At 31.8% G+C, this 25582-nt stretch overlaps 1 protein-coding gene across 4 annotated transcripts in view; it reads left to right on the forward strand.

Moving 5' to 3' along the window:
- Positions 1-25582, forward strand: part of tefu (Serine/threonine-protein kinase tefu) — a 240355-nt gene that overhangs the window by 113882 nt on the left and 100891 nt on the right. For 3 of the 4 annotated variants that reach the window (XM_085827007.1, XM_085827009.1, XM_085827008.1), the window contains 9 exons: positions 255-329; positions 5072-5230; positions 6601-6727; positions 7247-7344; positions 14105-14268; positions 14543-14687; positions 18846-19031; positions 22452-22611; positions 25125-25212. In XM_085827007.1, the coding sequence (XP_085683133.1) occupies positions 255-329; positions 5072-5230; positions 6601-6727; positions 7247-7344; positions 14105-14268; positions 14543-14687; positions 18846-19031; positions 22452-22611; positions 25125-25212 (1202 nt within the window). The remainder of the gene's footprint in view (positions 1-254; positions 330-5071; positions 5231-6600; positions 6728-7246; positions 7345-14104; positions 14269-14542; positions 14688-18845; positions 19032-22451; positions 22612-25124; positions 25213-25582) is intronic. The other variant, XM_085827010.1, reaches the window with a different exon arrangement.

Below are 25582 nucleotides of genomic sequence, written 5' to 3' on the forward strand. Positions count from 1 at the left end.
TATATCAGGGATTTTTTTTAATGATCACCCTGCAATTCTTTTGTTTTAAAAATTTGAGAAAGTGTTATTAATATACATTGTTGGTGTCATTTAATGTACTTTATTTTTCTTTACTGTCAGAAAGAATCCAAGCAGCAATTTTTTGGCATTTTTCAATTCAGAATAATGTTTTGTTTCCTTTTTAAATTGCTGAAATAAAAATTGCTTTTTGTCAGAGAATTACTAATTGTAAATTATTTTTTCCCTCCATATAGGTCATTGGGGGTTTTTTACCATTCATAGTAAGCAGTTTAAACTCTTTTGTAAAAAACTGCGAAAGTGGAAAAAAGGTTATTTTTTTTTCCTTTTCTTTGTTAAATAAAAATAACTTATTGTAATTCCCATATCTTTTGTGTCTGTACATTTTCTTCTATTCTGTTATAAATTTAATTCTATTATATATATATATATATATACATATATGTATATATATATATATATATTAAAGTAGAAATGCCACAAAATGTATGCAGTCTACTTTTCATGTTTTAATGTTTAGTTGCCAGGGTTGTATAATTTACTTTACTTCGTATCTATTTTTCCATTGACCATTTTTTGGCAGCTAAAAGTTATTTAGGAAGGGTGCAGTTTAGCACCAATAGTTGATGAGTATGTTGTCACAATGCATTCATTAGTTTTATAAAGAAGGATATAAGTCAACTATTTCTCAGTTTTCTCTTGCATTTTGAAATATATATATATATATATATTAAAATATGGGACTGATTTTGTACAAAATAGAAAGCAGCAAATTATTATCAAAGTTATATGGTTGATTATACTAATACACACTGTAATGCCACTCAAACATCTCTACTAGACTTCTTTTTAAGAGGAAGATAACAGATTGAAAATTAGGGTACAATATTATTTGCAAGCATCAACCAAACCTCCACACACTTAAAAGCAAACATGGTATGATGCTTCAACAAAACACATCATTTTGAAATTTGTATAACCAAGGCTACTACAATGCTAAAATATTATCTCTTTGGCAATTACAAGATTCAGCAATTCTTTCTTATACCAAAAGTAAAGCTGTTTGAAATCAAGTCTGTTATTTTTAGAAACCCTATATTATGCAAAAGAATATCAGAATAGAAGATAAATATTACTAGTATATATAAAACTGAACTCAACTATCAAAATCTATTTTTGTTTTGTTGCTTGTGCATAACTTTTTTCATATAAGGGTAGAATGCATATTTTTTGAAAAATTAATGTGCTGCTCTGATACTGTATTTTGGGTATTTTATTAAGTTTTAATTATGCTTGTTATGTGAGCATAATCCTATAAAGGATTTTGAGACGTTTATTGATTTAACACAGCTGAGATTTTCCGATGATTGAAAAGAATGGGACTAATTTTTAAAATCATTATCTGATTCAGTTTCACAAACATAATGTAGTTAATATTCATAGTATAAGCATAAGTGTAATTACAGTGTTAATTAGAGAACTTAATCTACAGAATTACAGATTACAGAATTATTTGCAGAAACTTTTCTTCAACTTTTCAGATGGCCTTAAATTTTTAGAAGTTTGTTTCTCAAAATTAAATTATTTTTTAAACTTTAATAATCAATGCACTTACTCACCAAAATTAGCAGTCATACTTGAGGTTAATGTCTCAGTAGCGGTTTTTCATATGGAACTGATCAAAAGCTTCATTCAAATTGTGACACAAGCTTTAATCAGTGTAGCAAATGTCACTCCAATTGCAGAACTCTTAATTTCTCTCACTTGTTCTCTAAATTACAGCATTGCTTTTGTTATCGATTTCATTTAATGAATATGCACATTTTGGAAATTTAAAAATGGGCAAAAGAGAACAAGTGACAGAAGAAATTGAAATTATTAATTAATTGTTTGAAAAATAAATATAAATTTTACTGAGTGTACATGGCAGTACATATTTTGTATATGATACCTATTATCTGTAAATTGAATGATTCAAATCTTTAGATTCTACTCTTTAGTATCTACTGCTTTGCCAGTCAATGGCTATTTATCGTACAGTGCTTAATTTTTAAAATTAGAAGTTCTACAGACCTGTTGAAAGCCAATCAGTTATGGTGAACAAAATAGATAAGTAAAGCAATAAATAAGCAATAATAAGTTACTAAATAATTAAATTTAGATATTATATAATGAGATAAAATGTTAGTAAATTAAATTACTGATAAATATGTAAATAAATGTGAGCAAATGAAATGTGAGTAAATTAAAAATAATAAAACATGATAGATGAAAGAAAGGTAGAATGTAGGAAAGTATTAATTTAGAATATTTTTAAGGTAGAATGATCTTCCTGACTGAATTTAAAAAATAAAGGACATTAAATATGCTGTATGTGCCGATGACTTGGTAGTATGGACTTCAGCACCTAGAAAATAAACTAATAAAATGATGCTTAGGATCAGTCAGGCTCTGGAAGCGTTATGTGAATGTTTCTACAGACAATTGAATAGAAGTGAGTATTGAGAAAATGATGTACCAAACTTTTATCCTGAATCATCAGTTAACTGATATGGACTTGAAGTATAATAGCTTCCTCCATCTATAGCTTCTACCGAGCCATCGGGGAGACAGAGGAAGCTATTTCTTTAGAAGGGAAGTTTGAAAAAACCTCTCCTGGCAGAGACATATTGATAACATTATTGATGGAACTTAAAAATGGCTAACAGTAGTTAAAAGACTCGCAGGGATAAAATGAGGTTGTGTAAGAGAAACTCTAAATAAAACATATAATTTATATATTAAGCCATTAATTTGCTATAGTTGTGAGGCCCTGATTACATGTAGCAATGCAAACATTTCAAAACTTGAAGTCTTTCAAAATGAGACCCTGAGGCTTGTTACTGGAGATGTGAAAACTACTCCAATACAGGTAATAAACCATTGTAGGAAATTATTCAAGAAAGAGCTTTAATACTGTAGGGGAAATTTGTCAGATTACCATCAGTATAGTCGTGGAGAAATTATGTTATCTGTAGATCTCAAAGATTGAAGAATCAAAATGGATTTTTGCAAAACGTTTTTAAACTGAAATCGGAAAACTCCCTCCTGAATGTTTCCACAGGAGAACTATTGAAACCAAGAAGCCCTATCCACCTGGGATCTATTAGAATTGAATGTTTTTTTTATGTATGCTAAAATAAAGTCATCATCAATCAATAATGAACTAAAAGCAGCTGCTATGGAGACAATTTACTCCAGATATCCAAAGAATAATTAGCTTCGCATACATAGTGATGGATCGAAAATGCTCGACAGAATTGGAGCTGGTGTGTATTGAGCTTTTTGCATTCTACTCTTCTCTTGGCCCATTTCGGACCAGTTTCAGTGGAAAACTGCAAATAATTAGAGTTGCAACTAAACAGATTATTGTTAGAACAATCCTACTTTCAGCCACTCAAACGATTTCTGAACATAATGTCATGGAATCAAAAATTATTGAATCTTTCAGAAGGACTCTTTATCTTCTAGCCTCAAAAGGGATGACTGTTGTCTTACAGTGGATTCCAGCCCAGGTTGGAATTACTGGTAATAAATGTGCTGGTAAGCTATCTAAAAAAGGAACTGAAATTTTGAAATCAAATAATAGTGGGGTTCCATTTGCATCAATGAAAAGAATAGTGGAAAATGCCCTGAGAGAAAATTTTGATATTAAGTTATTTGAAGAAATTAAAAGTAAGACGTCGAGGGATTCGATTTTTAATATTCTGTACTCTCTCAAATCCATTGCAGTTGTGGTGCTTTGTTTGGAGACCAGACGGGATTGTCTCACTAAACATCTGCATCACATTGGTATATATGACTGCACCTTGTGTACTTTGTGCAACCAAAATTTGAGATAGACAGAGATCATTTGCTAAAACGTTTCTCATTGAAAAGAAGCTAACCTATACTGTCAATATTGGCAGGCTAGAGATTGATGCGGTTGACATCCAGAGACTAATTTATTATTATTATTAATGCTTAATATAGTCATTTGTTATTCCATTTTCCAGTATTGATATAGTTATAGTAAGGAGGTTAGTTACTCTTTTGTCTTTTTGTAATTCTATTTTTGTATCTCCCCCCCCCCCCATGTTCCATTCTCGTACATCAACGGTTTTGATCACCTTTGCAATTAAAGAAAAAATTCTGACACTGATTTCAATTCCTCTTTACATACTTTACTGAATCGTACTAACAAGCAGTGGCTATTTTTCTATCAATGTATTTATTTTGTATACCATTAAAACTGTATTTGTTAAGATTTACTTACAAAAGAAATTAAAAAAAAAAAATAAACTCACATATTAGTCTGCTCATTAACACGTTGACTGCCGCACACATTTTACGTGGTTTGCCCATGCTGCCAACATGATTTTTTTACTACGCAATGTATTTTATGTTGAAATATTATTCCAGAAGATAAGGTGAGTTACATAATCGTGTTTAATGCATTTTTCGTGGTGGTGGGGGTCATCGGTGATCTCTGAGGCGCTGTAGACGATTCTTTATTCTTCAAACCATTATAGTAACAATGGTATTATTTAAAAATTTATCCGTAATGATATTTACTCTAATTATTTACGATTGGTCACGGCGCCGGTCACGGGTGCCCCCCCACTGCATTGTTACCAAGTTGACTGCTAGACCTCGGTGCTCCCCACGGCAGTCAACGTGTTAACTAACAAAGCAATGGCTGTGATATTGAATTAAATCCCACATAAAAGTTGTTGAGCTGGAATTCAATTCAAAAATTTTATTCTGTTTAAATAGAACAAGTGAAATTTATTGGATTTTCTTTTAAACAAAGGAGGGATTTTTCATTGCAGTCTAAAAATATTCAAATAAATTATGAAGTATTTCATATTTTATTCAAAAAAGCTATTTTACTTGCTTTTTATCTTTCCTAATTAATTTTTAGCAGTCCTCTTTAATATGCACTGTTATAGAACTCTTCATTTAATTCTAATTGCTTTGTTCAAATTTATTATTTGATATCTATTTTAAAATTTTTATTTGATTGTAATTTTAGGTGTTTTCATTCTTATCATACCTAATTAATGATAATGAAGACCACCTTGCTGAATACTTACCTTATGTTGATCCTTTTCCGAGTAATGAACTATTCTGTCCGCTCGCTAGGAAGCAAAATAAGGTGAAATACAGAAATGGAAAGTTAACACTAGAACAGGTAAAATATTTAAAGGAAGCTGTAATTAAATGAAAAATAAAAATAATTTCAATTGTTTTTGTAATTGAAATAGGATTTTTTGCTAATCTTATTGTGTAATTTTTATTATAAAATAAAGTTACCAAAACGTAGGTCTAAATATTCTTTTGTAAAGAAAATAATGATTACATAAATAGTAATGCTTTATGATCATTTTAACCTTTTAACATGAGCTATGCATATTAAAGTTTTGTGTGTTAAAGCCACTTAGTTAGTGCCCACCAGCAGCAGAGCAGTAAAGATGCTGAACACTGGTAGTTCGGTCCGAGTTTTGAATCCCGCGAACAGGCTGGCTGCATGGGCGTTTTCATGGTTTTCCCCAAGCGCAATGTGTATATGAGCCAGTTTTCCTTAGAAAGTCCTCCACGAAGGCATCCCTCCCTTTAGACAGATAGCCCTTGTGTGCTTTGCCATAATTAAATAATCCAATCTAAAGCCGCTTAGTCAACTGTTCAATCAGCAAGGAAGAGAAAAACAAATCGGCTGCTTTGGCCATTTCCTACTCTACATAAAGAGAAAATTTTAAATCTCTATCGTGAACTAAATTTCTTTGAACACTATCTAATATAGTGAATCTGTGAGGATATACGTTTCAGCTCCCTGGGAAAGGTTAGATCTAATTATATACTTTAATTGGATATTTTACCTCTTTCTGTATATTAATATTCTTTTTTGTATATTAATATTCTAATACATTTCCTTTATCATCACCAAACCTTATTTCCATATGATTATTAATTACATATTTAAAATTTTGAAGCTGTTATTGAAACAGATATAATTTAAATTTTGATGTATTAGTAATAATAAACTTGCTAATTTTTGTTCTTTGTATGACAGATGTTGTATTTTGATATACATCTGCTTTCAGTATTTAGTAGCAGTTTTTGAGTTAGCTGTTTAATCGTTTTAGTTTCATTAATTTTTTATTCCTTGTAAAAATAATTATCCTTATTTGTAAACATTAATATTTATGTCTATCTTAAAACATTCATTAATAGTTAATTACTTTTGTGCATAATAGGAGTTATGCATATCTGCCTACTTAAATCTGTTTATTTTGGGAAAGTATTTTTATTTATTTACTTATTTATTTTATTGTTTATTTATTTACTTGGTGATATGATTTGTGTTTATAGGTAGTGATTTACATTTCATGTAGAAGTGAGGATAGATGTTCATATTTCAGGTTCTGCTTTGAGCAGTAATGAATACTTATATATCATAAGAACATGTCTTCAAATTTCCAGATGTACCATATTTCTTGTAATACAGAATATGTCATTTTATTTTAAAATATTTATTTTTGTCTTTTAAACATATTTTTGCAGGAGATAGACATTTTTTTGAAGTCATGCAAAATGATGGGTAAAGGAACTTTGGAAGGTTTAAATCAACTTTGTTCTGAACTTAATTCTAGGAGAGAAGAATTAGCAGATATGGTAAACATTTTAAAATGTAAGTTTATTAACCATCATTCATTTTAAGTTTTTATTCTTAGTATAATTTCAAGTTAGTTTTGAATTAAGGTAAAGCTTCATAGTTTTAAAGTATGGGAGAAAGATACCCATGATGAGGACTTACTTTAATTATTTTTGATATAAGATAGCCTTACTTGCAAGATGTCTCATATTTCTAAGCATATTTTATGAGGGAAAAGGGGGGGATTGCTTGTAGCAGAGCCTAACAGTTCATGTATATGGAATCTATCCATTCTTTGATTATGTATAGAGCACAAAATCAGTCACTCTCTGTTAGCATGTATATGGAACAAACCGATGGATGTAAAGCTTTTTTTAATATTTAAAGTATAATAATTATATTAAGTGTGCGTATGTACCAAAATGAAATTTTTTTTTGAGTTAAACTTTAAACATAGATTTTAATTTTTATATTCCATTTATATATTTTTGATTTTTAATTTTGTGTATTCTACTGTGTTTAGCTTTTAAATATGTGTAATTAAAATGTTTTTAGCAAAGACATTATTTTCTGAAGATGTAAAAAAAAGTATCCTACATCAATTAGTGTGCCAATTGTCATCACTTTGTGCTCCTGGTAAATCTGCAATAGATGTAAGTTTTATGTTTTATTGATAATAATGTATTGTATATTGTAATTTATTTCTTACACATTAATGTACAATAACGGGATGTTAATCTTATTTCTTTAAATAGCAATGTCAATAATTTTAATCAAATAATTCCAGCTGCTAACTAAAATCAAAATTTTATGTGTTAAAAAAATTATTTTGCATCTGTGTTAAAAAAATTATTTTGCATTTTACATAATATTACACCAGAGTGGAGACTGGTGTAATTACTACTTGCTATCCTTTTTTAATTATATTATGGTAAATACACTCACGTTTGTGAAAATTGCAACACCATGAAGGACTTACACGAGTCAGCTGAAATTTTCAGGAAATGCAAAGTAGCGCATGATATGCAAATGATTAGAATTGCAAATCCGTAGCGCATGCGTATGCTGAGCAGCGCCCTCTGAACGGCTGATGGATCCGAATAAATAGACGGCTGTAGCGAGGCGTGTATGATTATCGGTGGTTATCTGCTAGTGGTAAACGTTAACTCAATCTGTACTTATGCATCGTCGACGAAAGAGAGCGAGATTTGAACAACTTACAGAGTTTGAACGAGGGAGAATCATCGGCCTTCGTGAAGCTGGATTGTCGTATCGTGCAGTAGCCTCTCATGTGCAGCGTAACAGCAGCACAGTGATGCGCGTTTGGAAGCAGTGGACGGACGAGTGTCGGACAACTCGGAAATCCGGGAGTGGACCCCGAAATGTGACGTCAGCTCGCGATGATAGACACCTGGTCCGCATGGCGCGGACGGACCGTACAGCTTCCTCTAGACAATTGGCAGCACTGTGGTCAATAGCTACAGGTGTTTCATTGTGTGCTTCATCAATTCGTAGACGTCTGCTGCAGTGTGGACTGCGCGCACGGACTCCTTTATACAGGATCCCCCTAACGCACGACCATCGCCGCCTGCGGCTACAATGGGCCAATCAGCATAGAGACTGGCGTGCTGATTGGCAGCATGTCGTGTTTTCTGACGAATCCCGCTTTAATTTGTGGTACTATGATGGCCGCATTCGTGTCAGACGCTATGCCGGTGAACGCCACCTTCCGGAGTGCATTATCGAACGCCACAGTGGACGAACACCCGGAGTTATGGTCTGGGGCGCCATAGCATATCATAGACGATCTCAATTGCTACGAATTGTGGGCAATCTGAACAGCAACCGGTATATCCGTGAAGTTCTACAGCCCGAAGCTGTACCCTTCCTTCAAAGCTTGCCAGGCGCTGTATTTCAACAGGACAATGCCCGCCCTCATACTGCTCGGATTGTTAAATCCTTCTTTGCAGCGCAGCAGGTACAGCTTCTTCCTTGGCCTGCGTGTTCCCCGGATATGTCGCCAATTGAACATGTGTGGGATGTCATTGGTCGGCGTCTTGCTCGTGATCCTCGTCCTGTTGCGTCTGCAGACGAACTTTGGGTACGCGTACAAACGATATGGAATGCTCTTCCTCAGTCAGACATTCAAACTTTGTTTGACTCCATGCCACGTCGTGTAGCAGCACTTATTGCGGCGCGTGGTGGCCACACAAAATACTGATTCTGATCTCTTGTTCTTGTTTGTTTGCTTTGAACATTTAATCATTTATTTGTACCACTACCACTCAACTGTGTATTAAATTGCATTCAATTATGACGATTCCTTCTTGGTGTTGCAATTTTCACAAACGTGAGTGTATACAAAGAATTATAGTAAATATTCATAGCTATATTAAAATTGTCAAGAGATGTAAATGAAGCAAATGTCACACAAAGTCTGAAATCCATACATCCAATATCCAGAATGATCTAAAATTAAAATGACTTATGGATCACCAGCAACCATTATTTATTTATTTGTTTGTTTTTTAATGAAACATGCTGAGATTGCTGATTCTTAATTTCAGTTCGACACTGCCAACACCTGGCAAATCATTATTTATTATTTTTTACTTTCTTTACTATATGACATTCAACGCATTGCAGCTTGAAACATGACTCATGCAGCAATGTTTAAGTAATTTTTATTTATTTATTTATTTTTAATAATAGTAATTGAATATTAAATAGCATGGTAACCTTTTATGTTGACATTATACTTGGCAATGATTACAGACTTCAGCTAAATTCGCTGTGAAGTATTCAGTGTGTCGACAAGGAGACATTTCTTACCATATGAAAAAAATAAATTTTGTAAATGAGCTTCATAGGCCAAAAGATTACATTTAGTATTGCTTGAATTGAGAATAACTGGATTGTTATTGGTTTGGCAGCAAAATTTTGAATTAACAGAGACTGCATTGGGTCACAAAATGTCTAGTACCAGGCCTGGTTAAGCCATTAGTATTTATATAAATTTAGTTGTTCGAGACTTGAATAAGGCTTATGAAAATGTGCGGGAAATAGGTATTAGTATAATAATTAATTAAACTAATATAATTCGAGCTTAACTTCGTCAGCTTGCAATAAAAGCAAGACAAAATTTAGCGAAACAACAGGCCCTCAATTATCAATCTCATGGCACATCCACAGTAGTGTTTAGCAGAGGCTAACTAAGCTTTATGATGATAACTGCAAATGCAGGGCCGTTCCTAGTACTGGCTGCCCATGTACTTTCCTAAGATTGCTGCCCCCAAATAAAAGAAAATGCTCAATGATTGATAAAATTTTTACAATGAATTTAAAATATTTAGGTGTGATATCACGAGAGTCCGGCCACCTGCGTATCTCTACGCGCTGCACCCCCGCTAGGAACTGCACTGTGCAAATTAGAAGCTTTTCAGATATCGCAAGCAAAAAGTTAAATTTTTTATTAATGGAGAAGTGGTAACAAATGCAGATGATATAACTGATTTTCATTGTAATGACAACGCCCCAAATGGCAAAGTCTGTAGTTTGGTTCTAAATCTAGAGAATATTGCTACTGATAGTGAAGAAAGTTTTAGAGAGGATGTTGAGAATGAATAAATTTTGATTGACAGTTTAGTGAGAATTCTAGACACAGCAATTACAGGACTAGAACAATGGAACTATATAACTAAGTTTTGCATGGTAGTTAAAATGAAAGGTTATGAATGTGTTTATATATAGAAAGAGAGACTTTTTATTTTTATTTCTTTATTGATTATCTTTTTAATAATTTTTTGCTAAAAAAAAAAAGGCTCAGTTTCAGTCGAGAAAAGGTAATCTGTTTAATGCAGTGTTAATTCTGCTTAAAGAATAACAAATTTTAACAATAGATTGATATATTTAAAAGCTATTATGTAAATTAATATATCCTTAAACTATAAATTTTTGTGAGACAAATTGATTTAAGAACAAGAAGTAAACATTTAAAAAAAATCTAATATATTCCTAATTCAACATGTAACGCCCTGTGCTAGCAAAATAAAATCTGTAGATATAATCATGCTTGGAAACTAATGGGTAAAAATGGAAAGAACCGAAAAACAGCTGTTAGTAAATGTTGCCATTGGGCAAAATATAAGATCGCTAATTTATTTTTCATGCAGTGTCATAATTAGTAGATTCTTAAAGTTTTGCCATTTGGCAAAATGTGAAATCTTTCATTTATCTCTCAAATTTAATCAGTCTGTTAGTGATTAACAAATGATGCACTGTAAAAGTTAAATGTTATCACTGTGTGAAACAAAAGATCTGTGCCTTCCATAGTCCTTTCTTTTGTTTAGGCTTGTTAATTTTGTACTCTGCAATTGATTCATTTTGAACATCTGTTGTTTGTTTGCGAGCTAGTTGCGTTTCCACTCCTGTTATATTTTCAGTTTGTGTAACTATCAAACTGACAAGATAATTAATAGTTTTATTTCAACTTTTACAATGTTTTGTGTTACTTCTTCTTAGCAGGCTGCTAGAATGTGAAGTTGTCTGAGGCTTGTCTTATATTTACTTTGTAATTTGGTAATTCAAAGTTAATAATGTAACCATATACATCGTGGCGCGCAATGAACTGGCAGTTGATTTGTCAGCACTATCGTTATCTTCAGGGCAGATGTTTTTATTTTATTCTGCTTATAATTTCTTACTAAATGTTGTATTTCATCTCGATGTACTCCGTCTTTGATATGATTTAAATCAAATTCCTCGTCATTATAAATATCACGAATACAAATCAAATAGTTTTCTGTTTGCAATTTTCTAATTTCGGCTATGCGTAATGTATGCTTTATGCATGCGCGCGTTGAAAGAAATGTTTAATAAAGTAAACAAATAAATATTAAGCTTCTTTTTTTTTGTAAATTTTGATACCCTTTAGATCATAATTGCTCATTATTTTATAAATTACGGTTTCATATTTTTAATTTTAGAATTTCTGCATGCCATCTTACCAGATTTAAACTGATGATCTATAATCCGGAAAAATAAATAATCTGGAATTGCCGAAGTCCCGACGAGTCTGGATTAAAGACTTTTGACTGTAGTATTTTCAGAGAAGATAACTCCTTCTCAATGAAAGAGGAGACAAGTTACCTTAATAGAGCACTATAACATTTGGACAACTGTGACGAATTCCAGTAATAATTCAGGAAGCACTCAACTGCACCCTTTCAAATTTATTATATATATATATATATATTGAGTAGCTTCAGTTTCATCAAATTATCTCAAATTATGTCTGAAGGCTTAATATTGTTTGAAGTCTGAAAGTTATAATATATCTTAAGGTTGCCATTGACTGATGTTATACTTAGTCAATTAGTGATTATATATAGTCAATTAGTCAATTATATATTAGATTTAATATACTTAATCACTATTTTATTTGCTTTTCTTGAAAAACAATAAAAACTTTTATTAAGCTGTCATTTCCCTTTCTAAGCATAATAGAAATCAGAGTTGCAAATTTAATACTAAAAAGTAAGTTAGTAATTAAGATTTAGGGTTAGTAATCTTATTTTAAATGTTACAATTTCACTTCAAATTAGAATTTTAAAATTTATTGGGATTCAAAATACCTGGTTGTAGCAAAAGTTTTTCTGCCAAAAAATGTTCTTAATAAAATGTTGGGGGGGGGGGAACATAAAACCAGCCCCTTTAGTACAGGCAGTAATCACCACCCAAATCTATGGTTTTCTGCCAAGGTTACGGTACTTTTTCAAAGCCTTTGGCCCAGAAACTTTGTGACCTTGAGTCCAAAAACAAATCAACCTCATTTCAGACATCCTATTCAGAATAGAAGATAGCACCATCAAGATGTAGCTGCAGATGTGGAATAAGGCAAAACTCTGGAGGTGCGATATTGGGCGTGGCAAAAGATCCCATTCGAGTCTGTTCAGAGTCCAGCTGGTGAATGCAGACATATGTGGTCTTGCATTATCTTGATGGAACATTACCTTTTTTGTACCGGAAATCAGTTTGACATTTTCCCTTGATAGCAGCGCCAGCACGAATTATATTTCACTGTATACCCCTTACTGTCGAGGGTTTTACCATTTCCAGATACTTTTTTGGATAATACCACTGCATTTCCACCAGATACAAAGCATGATCTTTTTGTTAGTCAAATTGCACTTTGTGGCACTGCTGACGGGCTCACCGGGTTCAGACCAACCCCTTTTCAGCTTGTGTTGTTCAAGTAAATTCATTTTCATCATAAGTGTTGATCTGGTCCAGAATTTTGTCCTTTCATTGATATTCAAGTAGATTAGTGGTGACCGGAACACGTCTGTCTTTATCTACTTGTGTCAGTTCATGTGGCATCCAGCAAATGAACTTGTACTTCAAATTTATGAGATGCATAGCGCCACTAATGGACATGGCACTAATGTCTAAAACCTTAGCAAGTGCTCGAGTGATTGCATACTGTTCTTTTTCCCCAAGTTCATGTAGGCAGACCTCATCAACATCAGTAGGATGGCCAGAGAGAGCACTCTGCTTCTTGAATGTCATAGTCCTTGTTTTTGAACTTTACTAAACCTTCACAGTGTGATATGATACAGCATTAATACTTGATGTACTACCGTACACATGATTTGGTGACATTCTGTTGCCGACGTTTTAGCAACAGAACTGGAAGTAAATGATGGTTCTAATCTGTTAGCGTGATAGTTCCATCTCAGACACATTGTACTTAATAATAACAATATTCCTTTAAAAATTTCACAGCACAGTATTCTAAAACAAGTCTCTTTTTTTCAAATGCTAAAAATCATTTAACAAAATATGATTAATCACATGGCAGCGTGAAGTGTTTACGCAGACGATGTTTGTGGTGATGGAAAACTTTCATTAAATCTGATAATAAGCTTTAACATGGAACACCATATTTCCAATTTTCAGCTCTTGTTTTCATCTTATTATAATTTTGATAAGGCATTTAGATATATTCTTTTAATTTTTAGTATAAATGAATTATTGATGTACTACCTGATTGCAAAATATTCTTCAGAATGCATAACCCATTAAATGAAATGTGTAATTTACATTTTAGCCCATAATATTTTAAATTAAATGAAAATTAATCTGTGAAATAATATATGTTTAAAATAATAGACACACTGAGCATAATACTTGAAAAGGATTTTATTTTTGCTTTAAAAATACATCAGCTTTTATTCATAATTTTAAGTGTAAGTTATTCAGGACATAAATTATATTTTCATTTTTATGTATGTTATATATAAATTGGAATTTTGCTGAAAGTATGCCAATCTATAGTTATTAAAATATTTGCTGAAAGGTATGTCACTATATTTATCAAAATATTTGTGTATATATATTTTTGCTTCTTTCTAGGTTCAAATTGCAGCAAGTCGATGTTTAGGAGCGATTGGACCAATCGCTTTTTCATCTGTAGTGCTGCAGCCATTTTCTCATGATACAATAGGAGGTCTAAATGCTTTACAGCAAAGCTATACTGTAATTTTAAATATTCTTACTGAGTATTTATTTGATAAAAGGTATGCAAAAATGTTTTTCTGCTCCTCTTACTAATATTTTTATGCTGCGTAAAATTCTTTTTTTAGCAGGTAGTAATGAGCATGTGGAACATAAAATATTCATAAATTTTATGCATCTGAATTTTTTATCTTGCAACTTTCTATTTTATGCATTATTTATTTGCTGTTTTATTTCATCTGTTTTTTGGTCACACATGTATTCTTGAATTTCTCGCATACTTTTGTTTTTATATTATTATCACTATTAACTGCTTTGTTTTTATTTCAATTTTAGTATTGATATCAAAATTACAGCATCACAAGTTCTTAAGGATCTGTTAGGCACTAGGATAGGCTACAAATTTTATCTTGATTATAAGTTACATCATCCTGATAATAACATCGAAAGATATGCTTATCCATTTTTTGCATGTCAAAATGTAAGTAAGCTCTTGTAACAATTTTTATCAAGTGTATATCTGTATTATTGCATAAATAAACCAATCATGAGAAAAAAAAATATTGTGAAATGAGCTGTTACAATTCTCACATCCCAAGTGAAAGTAAAGCATTCTGTAAAATAAGTCTGCTTATTTCATTATCAATCAACTAGTTTTATAATGGGATAGCCTGTTTGGTGGAGGGGGAAATCACTTATTTATCCACACATTTATGCACAGAGAAATCAAGTCAAAATTTAAGGGAAATTGCAAGAATAAACTTATGATTATTAAAAAAAAAACATAGAACTTTTCTAAATTGGAGTTCATATTGAATTTATTACATGCGACTTAAAATCATGTTACCTGTCCAATTTAAAATTCAATGATTCATTTTATTCAATTTCTTTTTTAAAAAATGCTAATAGAATATCTTCTCACTTTTTAATATTTAACATATATTAAATAAAATGCAAATGTTTGGTAAATCTCTGAGTAATAAATAAAATTTTGTAAACATTTATTATTTGTGATGTCATATATCCTCCATGTACTGGGGCCTAGAAGAGTTGTAAAAGTTAAAGAAACGAATGTTAAGTTATTTTGCGTGTGATAGGTAAGAACAGGTATGACATGGTATGTTAAAGCAATGTTTTGTATCCCAACCATGCTTAATACTATACAATGTGAGTGGCAGTATTTTTTTATTGCTCTGCTGACTCTTGGAAATTATGCTTAAGTATTATGAAAGCTGAAGAGGGAAAGTACACATAAATGTAAAATGCAATATACTGGGCAAAATATTATTACTTAAGTCTCGAGAGATTACTTAATATTATTTAATATTCTAATATACACCTTCTTATTACTTAGTCTTTCTGTGTGTAATTTATCATTTAAACTTTATCAGACTTATGCATAGTATATTAAATATCACATTTCCCTATGCTAAAAATATTTGCTGAAAAGTCGTGTCACATTCATGAAATTTGCTTTACTGCAAGAAATTAGTATACTGTATATAAGAAAAGTGCTTGAACTTCATCCATTGTAGCAAATGAGCATGTGAATCCATGTTGTAGTACAAATGAATATCTTTCAACCATTGAACACAATCCAGTGTGTTGTGCAAAGGATGCTAGAGCAAAGAAGCTTGAGTTTCTTTTATCATATGGTGTGTGGGTTATGGCTCAGTTATTAATCTTCAAAGACATAACTCCACATTGCTAAAACACAACTTTATTAACACACCTATTCATTAACACAACTATACATTAACATGACTATTCATTAAAACAGAAAAACTTCTACACAAATATTCGAGCATCCTTGCACTCGAGCTAAGGGCAATGTGTGTGAGTTCACTGGTAGTGCCAGTTATTCCGAATACAACATGATGTCATCTGGTGGCACACACTGTCAAACATAAGACTGCCATTATCACAAACATACTGTCATGTCGTAACTTTGTTATATGCCAGCTCGCTAACCCTCTTATTCTAATATTCTTTATTATCAGAATGGTTCTGTGGGGGTTAGCATTTTCAGACAATTCAAGTGATCTAAAATAATGGGACAGCCCATCTATGGCACATACTATAAGAGGTCTTGAAATATACTGTGTGCAGACAGAAAGTTCTCCTGTAATCTATATACAGTTTACAATCTGAAATCTGAATGTGTAATATCTGGACCTCCAGACTTAGGAGTATAGACTCCAGAATATTACCAGGGGAGTGATAATAATATTAAAAAAATGTCCTTCCTCCCCTACAGAGTCTAGGAATGGAGAATGTTGATTAAAACATCTGCTTCATTAAAAACAAAAATGAAGTAAGTATGTTGTAAATGTGATTTCTCTCGAGACTTAATTAACATTGCTACATGCCATATTCCAATACTTGCTGGCTAGGAAAGTGGCACTGTGGCCAATGACCATATAACCTCACACTTTTGGCCTTTGAGAGGTTGTGGAAGGTTAGCATTTTTCTCTCTGAATCAAGAACTAAAGTCCCAGAGCCGCTTTGTCTCCATGCTGGCTTACTAGATGTAAACTAATGATCTAAATATCTGGGATTGGTGAAATCCTGATGATTCAAGATCTTGGACTTATTGTATTATATATGGTGATATGGTAAGGGACAGGGAGGAGATTTTGTTGAAGCACAAGTTGTTTCATGAAGCAAATAACACTTTTTTTAATAAATAAAAATTTAAACATTACATTTTGACCAAATATAGTTTTGAAAACCTATAACTACATGATTTGAATTGTATATATTTTAATATAAGGGCAGTTAAAAACACAGGAAAAGGAAATAACAGAATATAATTAATAGAAATAGTTAATCGGCAATAAATTTATTTGGCTACATTTACTAAATCAGAATTCAAAACAGATAGAACATTTTATAAATAATGGAAGAATAAGCATCATTAGAAATGAAGGAACTAATTTACGAATAGCATTAAAGAACAATATTTACAAGAGAACCTAAACAATGTTAGTGAATTCACATTAACAAAAATTAGAACTTTTTTATCACTGCTGTCATACCATGCACTTTTCTATTCTTTAATTTATTTTCCGTACATAATTTTGTTTTATGCTGGTGGTTTGTGATAATAATTTTTTTATCATTCCACAGTAAACGAAATAAAATTTTTTTACTAGTCATAATCCAATTAATTCAGAACCTGATTAATTTATCCATGGTTAATTGAGTATTGATGGAAGTATTATTTTTGCCAAGCAATTTTATTTTTTAATTCTTGTATTCAAGTGTGTACGTTTGCATTGTAAATATTTATTTTACTACTGATATTTAATTGATCCTAAGCCAAGTTTAATTATTCCATAACTAATATTACTGAAAACTTTTTAAAAGCTCAAATTTGAAAATGTAATTTAGTCTGTATTCGGTATATTACGCTTTATTTTTAAACATCTTTCATATATCTGTATTTATATCTTTCATTTTCTACGTAGGCTGTCTGAAACGTTTCTGATCTAAGAAAGAAAAAATATTTTTCTCCAAAATTACCTTTATTTTTCGACATAGTCTCCTTGTAAGTTTATACATTTCTTCTAACAATGCTCCCATCTTTTTACCCAGCCAGATAGTGGAATCTTTCTCTGTAATGTCTTCTCATTTGCCAAAAATATTTGTCCTAGTGCTTCTTTTAGCTTAAGGGGGGGAGAGTCAATTGGTGCCAGGTCTGGCAAATAGTGTGGGAAATCAAGCAGTTCAAATCGTAATCCATGGATTTTTGGTATTGCAACTGCTGAGGTGTGAGGTGGAGCATAGTCTTGGTGAAACAAAAATTTTTTCTTTTGCAAATGTGGCCATTTTCCCATAATTTCTGCCTTCAACTTGTCAAGTAACATTGTATAGTATGCTGCAGTAATAGTTATTCCTTTTCAAGATAATCTATCGAGACGGTCCCATAGCTCTCCCAGAAAACTCTTGCCATTACTTTCTCAGATGAAGGAACAGTTTTTACCATTTTTGGAGCCAAATCTCCATTTGCAGTGTACTGTTTTAACTGTGATTTTGTTTCTGGGCTGTAGTGATGAATTCAGGTTTCACCCACAGTGATTAATACTCTGAAAAACTCTGATTTATTCCGCCAAGAGAATGGTGCAAATGTTTATTCGGACACGTTTTCGGTCAAAAGTGAGCAAACACAGCACATAGCGTGTACCCAGCTTATGCATATGTAAATCTTAGCTCAATATGTGAACACGTTATTTCGACACGCTAATAGCCTGTGCTGGGTGCCTAATAGCTTCTGTTGTACTCTTTGGTGGATTTTAGCAATGTTTTCTTCAGTGGTTGCAGTTTTTGCCCATTCTGAACATTCGTCATCCAAGCTGGTATGTTCATGTTTAAATTTAGCTGCCCAAAATTTCACAGTAGTAAATGATGGTGCGGAGACTTTTCAGACAGTCCTCATAAAATGTTACATTTAAATTTATTTAGTAATTTTAAGTTGTATTTATAAATACACAAGCATTTGCTGTGTGGCTAGAATTTGAATTAAACTTTCAGATGTCTATTTTTCACTTCTTTCTTCTAAAATAGTTATAGAAATATGATGGTGGTTTTTGTTATGAAAAATTAAAATAATAATATTTTAATTATTACTTATTTTCAGACCAAGTCTTTAAAACGGACTTGTCAGTACAGTCCATGCTTAAACAATATTCAGAGATTATCTGTCTGGCTTCCGATTGGTTATGAACATTCTGAATGGATAACAAATTTAGTATGTACCATCATAGAAAGTGGTCTTACAGGAAATAATTTTTTTGAATGCTTAATTCCTATATGTAAGAAACAGGTAAAATATATATTACTTTGCTTAAGTATCATAAGTAGTTATATAAATTGTGAGTTGCTTTACATTTAATACAACTGAATTTTGTAAGAACAGTGATAATAATTATTATTTAACTTTTTGCACTCGAAGGGTGCCACTATGGTGCCTGGGAGGTTTGATGCATCCAATTGATGTTCGCTGTACTGGTGCTATGCGAGTTTGGAATTTAATCTGTTTATTTACGATGTACGATAAGATATTCTTATCTGAAATACTTTTATGGGCCAAGCTCAGTTTGTGTTCTTAGCCAAATCTTAGCTTAGTTTAGTTAGTCTCAGCATAGCATTCGTATGGGGGGGGGGAAATGTAGTTTTAGAAAGAAATGAAACTTTAGAAAAATTAAAGCTAAAGCTAGCTGGTTTACCCAAGTGAAAAAGACCTTGAGTGCAAAAGGATAATATGTTATTTTTAATATTTAAATATATTATATATGTTATAATTTTTAAATATATTGTGTGTATATATATATATATATATATATATATATATATAGTACGAACTTATAGTTATTTTATGCTATTTTAAATTTCATTGTCAAGATGTAATTCTGTAAAATAATTTGTTAACTTAAAAATATACTTTTTTACAAATACTACATTTCATTTAACTTGATTTTGTCTCTGTTTGTGTACTGTTTGAGTCAGTCTTAAAATTAATTTTTGATCTCCTGTACCATTTCAATTTTCTTAGTATTTTTTTACATATATAACTACAATACAGCATTCTATAATTATTTTGTTTCAATTCTCTCTGTTCTCCGTCTGTGTGTATGCATGTGCAATACTAAATATTTCTCAGTAATCCTTGTTTAATAGTTTATTCATTCAGTAATAATAGAAATTAATTCAGTAGTGTTTAATAATTCATTCATTCAATTTAATAGTTCATTCAGTAATCATTGGGGGATTTCAATCTTTACAGCATCAAATAGCTCAAAAAATAGTCTTCCACAAAAAAACAAAAATTTCTAATGTAATTTGCTGAATTTTAACATTTTTTTCAAAAATTATTTAATTATTTTCACCTTTGTGCTGTTGTTGCATTTTTAATCTATCATCTAGCATTCTTATTATTTCAAGTGACAATGAGATTGGAACAGCTGTTTAAATTATGTGTAAATTGTATGTATATTTTTACCATTAGGTATGCCAAAATACATTAAGAAAGATGATATCATGTGTACTGCATTGCTACTTTAATTTAAAAGATTAATTTTTTTATCTTCAGAGGGTTCAAACACTGGTGAATGTGCTGGCTGCATGGAAGTTTTTATGGTTTTCCCATATATAACATGAATGCAAACCAGTTTCTCTTAAAAAGGCATCCTCAAATGCATCTCTTCCCTTAGGCATAGTAGTTGGTCCTCATATACTCTACTATAATATCTAAGTAATCCTAAAATAATCCTACCTTTAGAGGCAGAATTTTTTCTTTCTACATTACTTTTTCAAATTGTATTATTTTATATACTGAAAAGTAAAATATACAGTAGACTCCCGATTATCCGCGCCTGCCGCACAAAGGTTTCCCCCCCCCCAAGCGTAAAGCAAAGAAAATAAAAATGTTTACAAAACTGAGAAAAACGTTTAATTTGCTAACATTGTGTTTATTTATGGCAAAAATATCTTAGGCCTTCTCGGAACCTTCCCCTCGGCCTTCTCAGAATCTTCCACTCTGATGAGTAAGTGATTTCTTACTGACCCTCGCAGTGCCCGCTCCATCGCCCTCTCTCGTCTTAATCTTACTGACACGTCCACTTCCTCCCACTTGCCATTGTTAGTTTAAGCCTGATAGTGTTTGCGAACCGGTCGAAATTAATTTCTTATCTTTTATTGTGTTCAGTGCTTGTGCTTTTTGGTTTTGTGTTTTTCGTTACTGATTTAAAATGTCAGGAAAACAAAAGAAGGTTGTGTTGATGATTGCGCAAAAACTAGAATTAATTTTCAAAGTAGAAAACGGCGCTACAAGGCAGCAGATGGAATTGGATTACGGAATCGCGGAAACAACAGTGTGTGACATTCTAAAGCAAAAAGACAAACTGGTGAACTTTGCATCAATGTTGGACAGTGCTTCCACAATGAAAATGCGAAAAACTATGAAGAGTTCTACCTTTGATGAGCTAGACATGGCATTGATATAGTGGTTAGCTCAAGTTCGAAAAGAGAGTATTCCTGTAAATGGTCCTATCATTGCGGCGAAGGTCCTATCATTCCTATCATTTGAGTTGTTAGGTCTGACAGGAAATTTTGATGCGTCTTCTGGCTGATTGACTCATTTTAAGCAGCGACATGGAATTCGAGAAATTAGACTTTATGGGGAGAATATATTAAGCGTAATAAGCTAAAATATTAAGCGTTATTTAAACATTTCCTGCTGTTTATTTTACGTTTTATTGTACATAAAACGATTTTTCAAAGTTTGAATGACTGTTTTCTTATTTGCTATACCCGTTTTTAGCTTTTTTTCAGATTATCCGCGTTTTTTGTTATCCGTGGCGGCCGCGCCACCCAATTCCGCGAATAATCGGGAGTGTACTGTATATGAAAAACTTTTTAAATTATGCAGGTTTAGTAAAATATACTAAATAGTAAAAAATGAGTTTTTTAGTTATATTCTTGGTTGTATGTGACAAAAGATAAAATGATGAGGTGCTTGGATGCAGTCATATTATAATGTTAAGATAATTCCAAGGAACACTATAAGTAGTCATGCAGAAATGGCATACAGAATGGCAACATTAAATTTTTAACTGACAATTTTGATTAAAAAATCCATCATTGTTATTCTCCCCCCACCCCACCCACTGATAGAGTTTTTAGTCATATATGACCCAGAAATATTATGACAGGTTAAAAAAAATACTTTTATTTAAACATTAAACCATGAAGCCATCTATTTTTAAAGTTTCATTCTTAGTATTAGTATGTAGTATTTGCAGTCCAAATATTTCTTGTTTTTATACCTATTATTTTGTAAGGAAAGTTATAATATTTAAAAAACTTGGAATGAATGCATATATATTATATGCACATTCTATTTCACTTCTTATACAATTTATTTTGGACCTTTTGTCTTAAATAATGTGCTTTTATAATGCTAGTGTTGTAGTAGCAGAAATTTGTGACTAACCTTCCTCGTCTGAGATCAGAAATTCATCATGGCAACTAGGCAAGATTGTTCCTGTCATTAGCAAAGTAGCAGAAATTGGTTTACTTAATGAATAAGGGCTGTGCCAAGCAATTCTGATTTTATAATTTATTTTGAACTTCAAACTTTTCCCAAATACTATTTCATGTGTAAAAATGTGCTTGAGATTTCATTTTGATCACATGAGTGTTTCAAAACATGTTTTGAATTTTTATTTTTAATGTAATTTAATAGGTGAGCTTCTGTGAGAAAATACTTCCTTATTTAATTCATGTTGTCCTTTTACTCGATGATGAACATATCCGGGGTGCACTGTCTACTGGAATACAATCATTTTTCTCACATTTTTCCTCATGGGTACAGTCTTCATCTAGCAAAAGTTCTCAACTCTCAGGTAAGTTTGTGTTTTAATTTTTCTGCCCCCAAATACCTGTATTTGAATTAATTAATTTTCATTTATATAAGAATTCTAAACTGTTTATAATGAAATCAGGAATTTGTTGTGAATTTTGGTTAAAGCACATCATGTATGCATTTTTACAAGGAAAATATAATGAAAGTAAGTCAGGTTTGTTTAATAGTTTTTTTATCAGCAGAAACCTGAATAGTGAACCTTAAAAATGCTGTACGGCAGCTTATCAACTGCCGAGTGGTAAAGTTCATTGAACAGTCATGGTTTGACTTGAGTTCAGTTTCAGTAGAATGGACTAGCTGCATGGGCATTTTTTTTTTCATTTTACCCACGTGTATTGTGGTTACAAGCCAGCTTGTCTTAAAAAAGTCCTCCTCAAAGATATACATTCCCTTAGGCAAGTAGCCTTTGCTTGCTTTGCCTAAGGGAATGTATGCCTTTGTATTACCTCAGCTAAATCAAACTTCTGCACTGTATGAACAAGGAATTTCATAAATCATGATTATATATCATTTTTGGTTAGAAAAGCATGCTTTCAATTTTCTAATACCGAAATTATCCACACAATCAGTTTTTAGTGAATTAGATTTTCTGATTTTTTTACAAAGCCATCAAAATCACTCAATTTTAGTTAGTAGTCAAATTCTAACCTTTATTTATTTATTTAGAATTCTAACCTTTAAATTACTTGTAGTGGAGGACACTTCACTTGATGTTAATACAGTTTTTTCACATATTCAAGAAATTGTTTTGTATTATTAAAATTTTTCTTTGTTTAGCCAAGTAGGAATTGACTTAATTAATTTATTTTCGATCATTAATTAAATACTTTTATTTATCCACGCAAGTTCAAATACATTTTTTTAAACTTGCAGTGAATGACTCTTTATGTTAATGCAGTTTTTTCATGTATTAAAATTTTTAAAAATTAATATGTGAAAAAACTATTTTCTATTTTTTTCTATAAAAAACTATTGCTTATTTAATAATAGCACACAATGGTATAAAAATACAAAAAAGTAAAACAATTATCATTTCTTGCCATTAAGACCCACATGCTAAAAAATAATGCTCAAATTTTCTTGCCTTAAAATTCTAGACCCAATAAAAGATGACATGTCAATACTTCTCAACTGCAGAAAATGCACCAAAGTTTGCATAGGCACTGCAAAGTGTCTTAACAAGAAATTATCACAGCCCTCCCAGGCTGCAACTATACTTTAGTTCACTCTGGTGAATCATGATCATAGCAATTATTCAACGTATGGAAGTTCTTTCTTTCGAGCTCCTAGACAGGATAAATGGATTCACTGCTGTTGTCTAATTCATGATGATATCTTGAGATGACATATCTACTCAACTGATAGCCTTAGACAGTGTGCTTCCACCAGGAAAGACTAGTAACCCCTAACACGGAAAAAATGCCCTCATTGGCATCAAGCTGCAATCATGTTAGCTTCTTTCCATTAGATGTGGGAAGGGCAGACTCTCCATAGAGAGAGGCAAGTGCTTCTGCTTCCAAATTCTCTTTAGTTTTTGAAAATCAAACCACATCTGAATGCAAAATTCATCTCACACTGAAAAAGTGTAAGGTCCATTCTGCTTATGCTGGCAAGTCTATAGAGAGGCAAACTGCTCCTCCACTCTCACACAGTTTCTTTCTGTTTTTTGTTCTCTTGAAATATCAGCCAAATTGTATTTCTGCCCTCATGCAACCTGCTAGTAAAACTCATTTTCACTGACCCCAAAATATTACAATTTGAGTTCGAAACAATTAAGAATTCTGGGCCTATGCTAGTTAGAAAATATTTTCTTTTGATGAATTAGACTTTAGTCACAAATGCCATATCTACCACAATCAGGCTCATGAATTATCTAAGTTTCCACATGAAAGTCAGAGAAATTCCAGTCAACAAGAATGGAAAAAATGCTCCTCTGATCACCCTGTCATTGACAGTCGCAAAATTCCTTTACACACCCCCAGTAAAGAAACTCTGCAATTCTGTTGTAAAAGAGCACTATATCTACAAAATTTTAAACTTCTGTCTCTGTTGAATAAAAGCCAAGCAAAAAGATGACACTAAATTACTGCTTTCTTATGTTGATTCCATATTCACAGACCCTTGTAATTTTCCCATCTAATTTTCTGTACAGGTGTTCAGAAAACTCCTGGTTCTTTCATGTATGGCCCCAAAAATGCTAAATTTTGAGAAATGCTAATGAAAAGAATAGAACTATGATACGACTGCTAGCTTTTAACTTCTAGAACTTATAGCTGCCCTAATCTAACCTATTTAATTTCAATTTAAAAAATACACACAGTTAAATTCATTAGATTGTTATTAAAATTTGTGACATTTGAAATAAAATGAATTTACATAAGTATATTATTGCTGTGAAGCTCTGTCTTGGTTCTTAATATGTTTTTTCCTTTGTCCAAATAATAGTGTTTTTTATCTCATTTTTGAACAATTTTCTTCTTATTTTTTTTTAAGCTTCTCCTTCCAATAAAGAATTTAGCAAGTCATCTGTTCAAACCATGCTTTCTGTTTTGAATCATATATGGCTGAATCCACGAGAACAGTAAGTATCCTATATAGTTTTTTTTTTTTTTTTTTCTTACATTATTAAGATGTTTACCTGGCCATCTTTAGCATAAAGGTACAAACAAGTTATTGCTGTTGAACCACTTTTTTCCTTTTAAATAATATGCAAATGTGGCAGACTGAATACATTTTTAAGATTAATTTGGGAAATTTTTGTAAAGGCATGTTTTATTTTCATCAAACCGTTTGATTGTCTTCTTGAGTACCTATCAATATGCACATTTACTATAAAAACAGCAAAATCAATTTCAGGGAAGACAGAAATTCTACTTTGAGTTTGATACATTTATTTAAATTTCACCTTGTTGTTGCTTAAAAGGAATGTTGCTTGAAAATTTGAAGGAAAA

This window comes from Stegodyphus dumicola, chromosome 11 (assembly GCF_044657685.1).
Source record: "Stegodyphus dumicola isolate Sdum_Otavi_A_Nest chromosome 11, ASM4465768v1".
NCBI lineage: Eukaryota > Metazoa > Arthropoda > Arachnida > Araneae > Eresidae > Stegodyphus > Stegodyphus dumicola.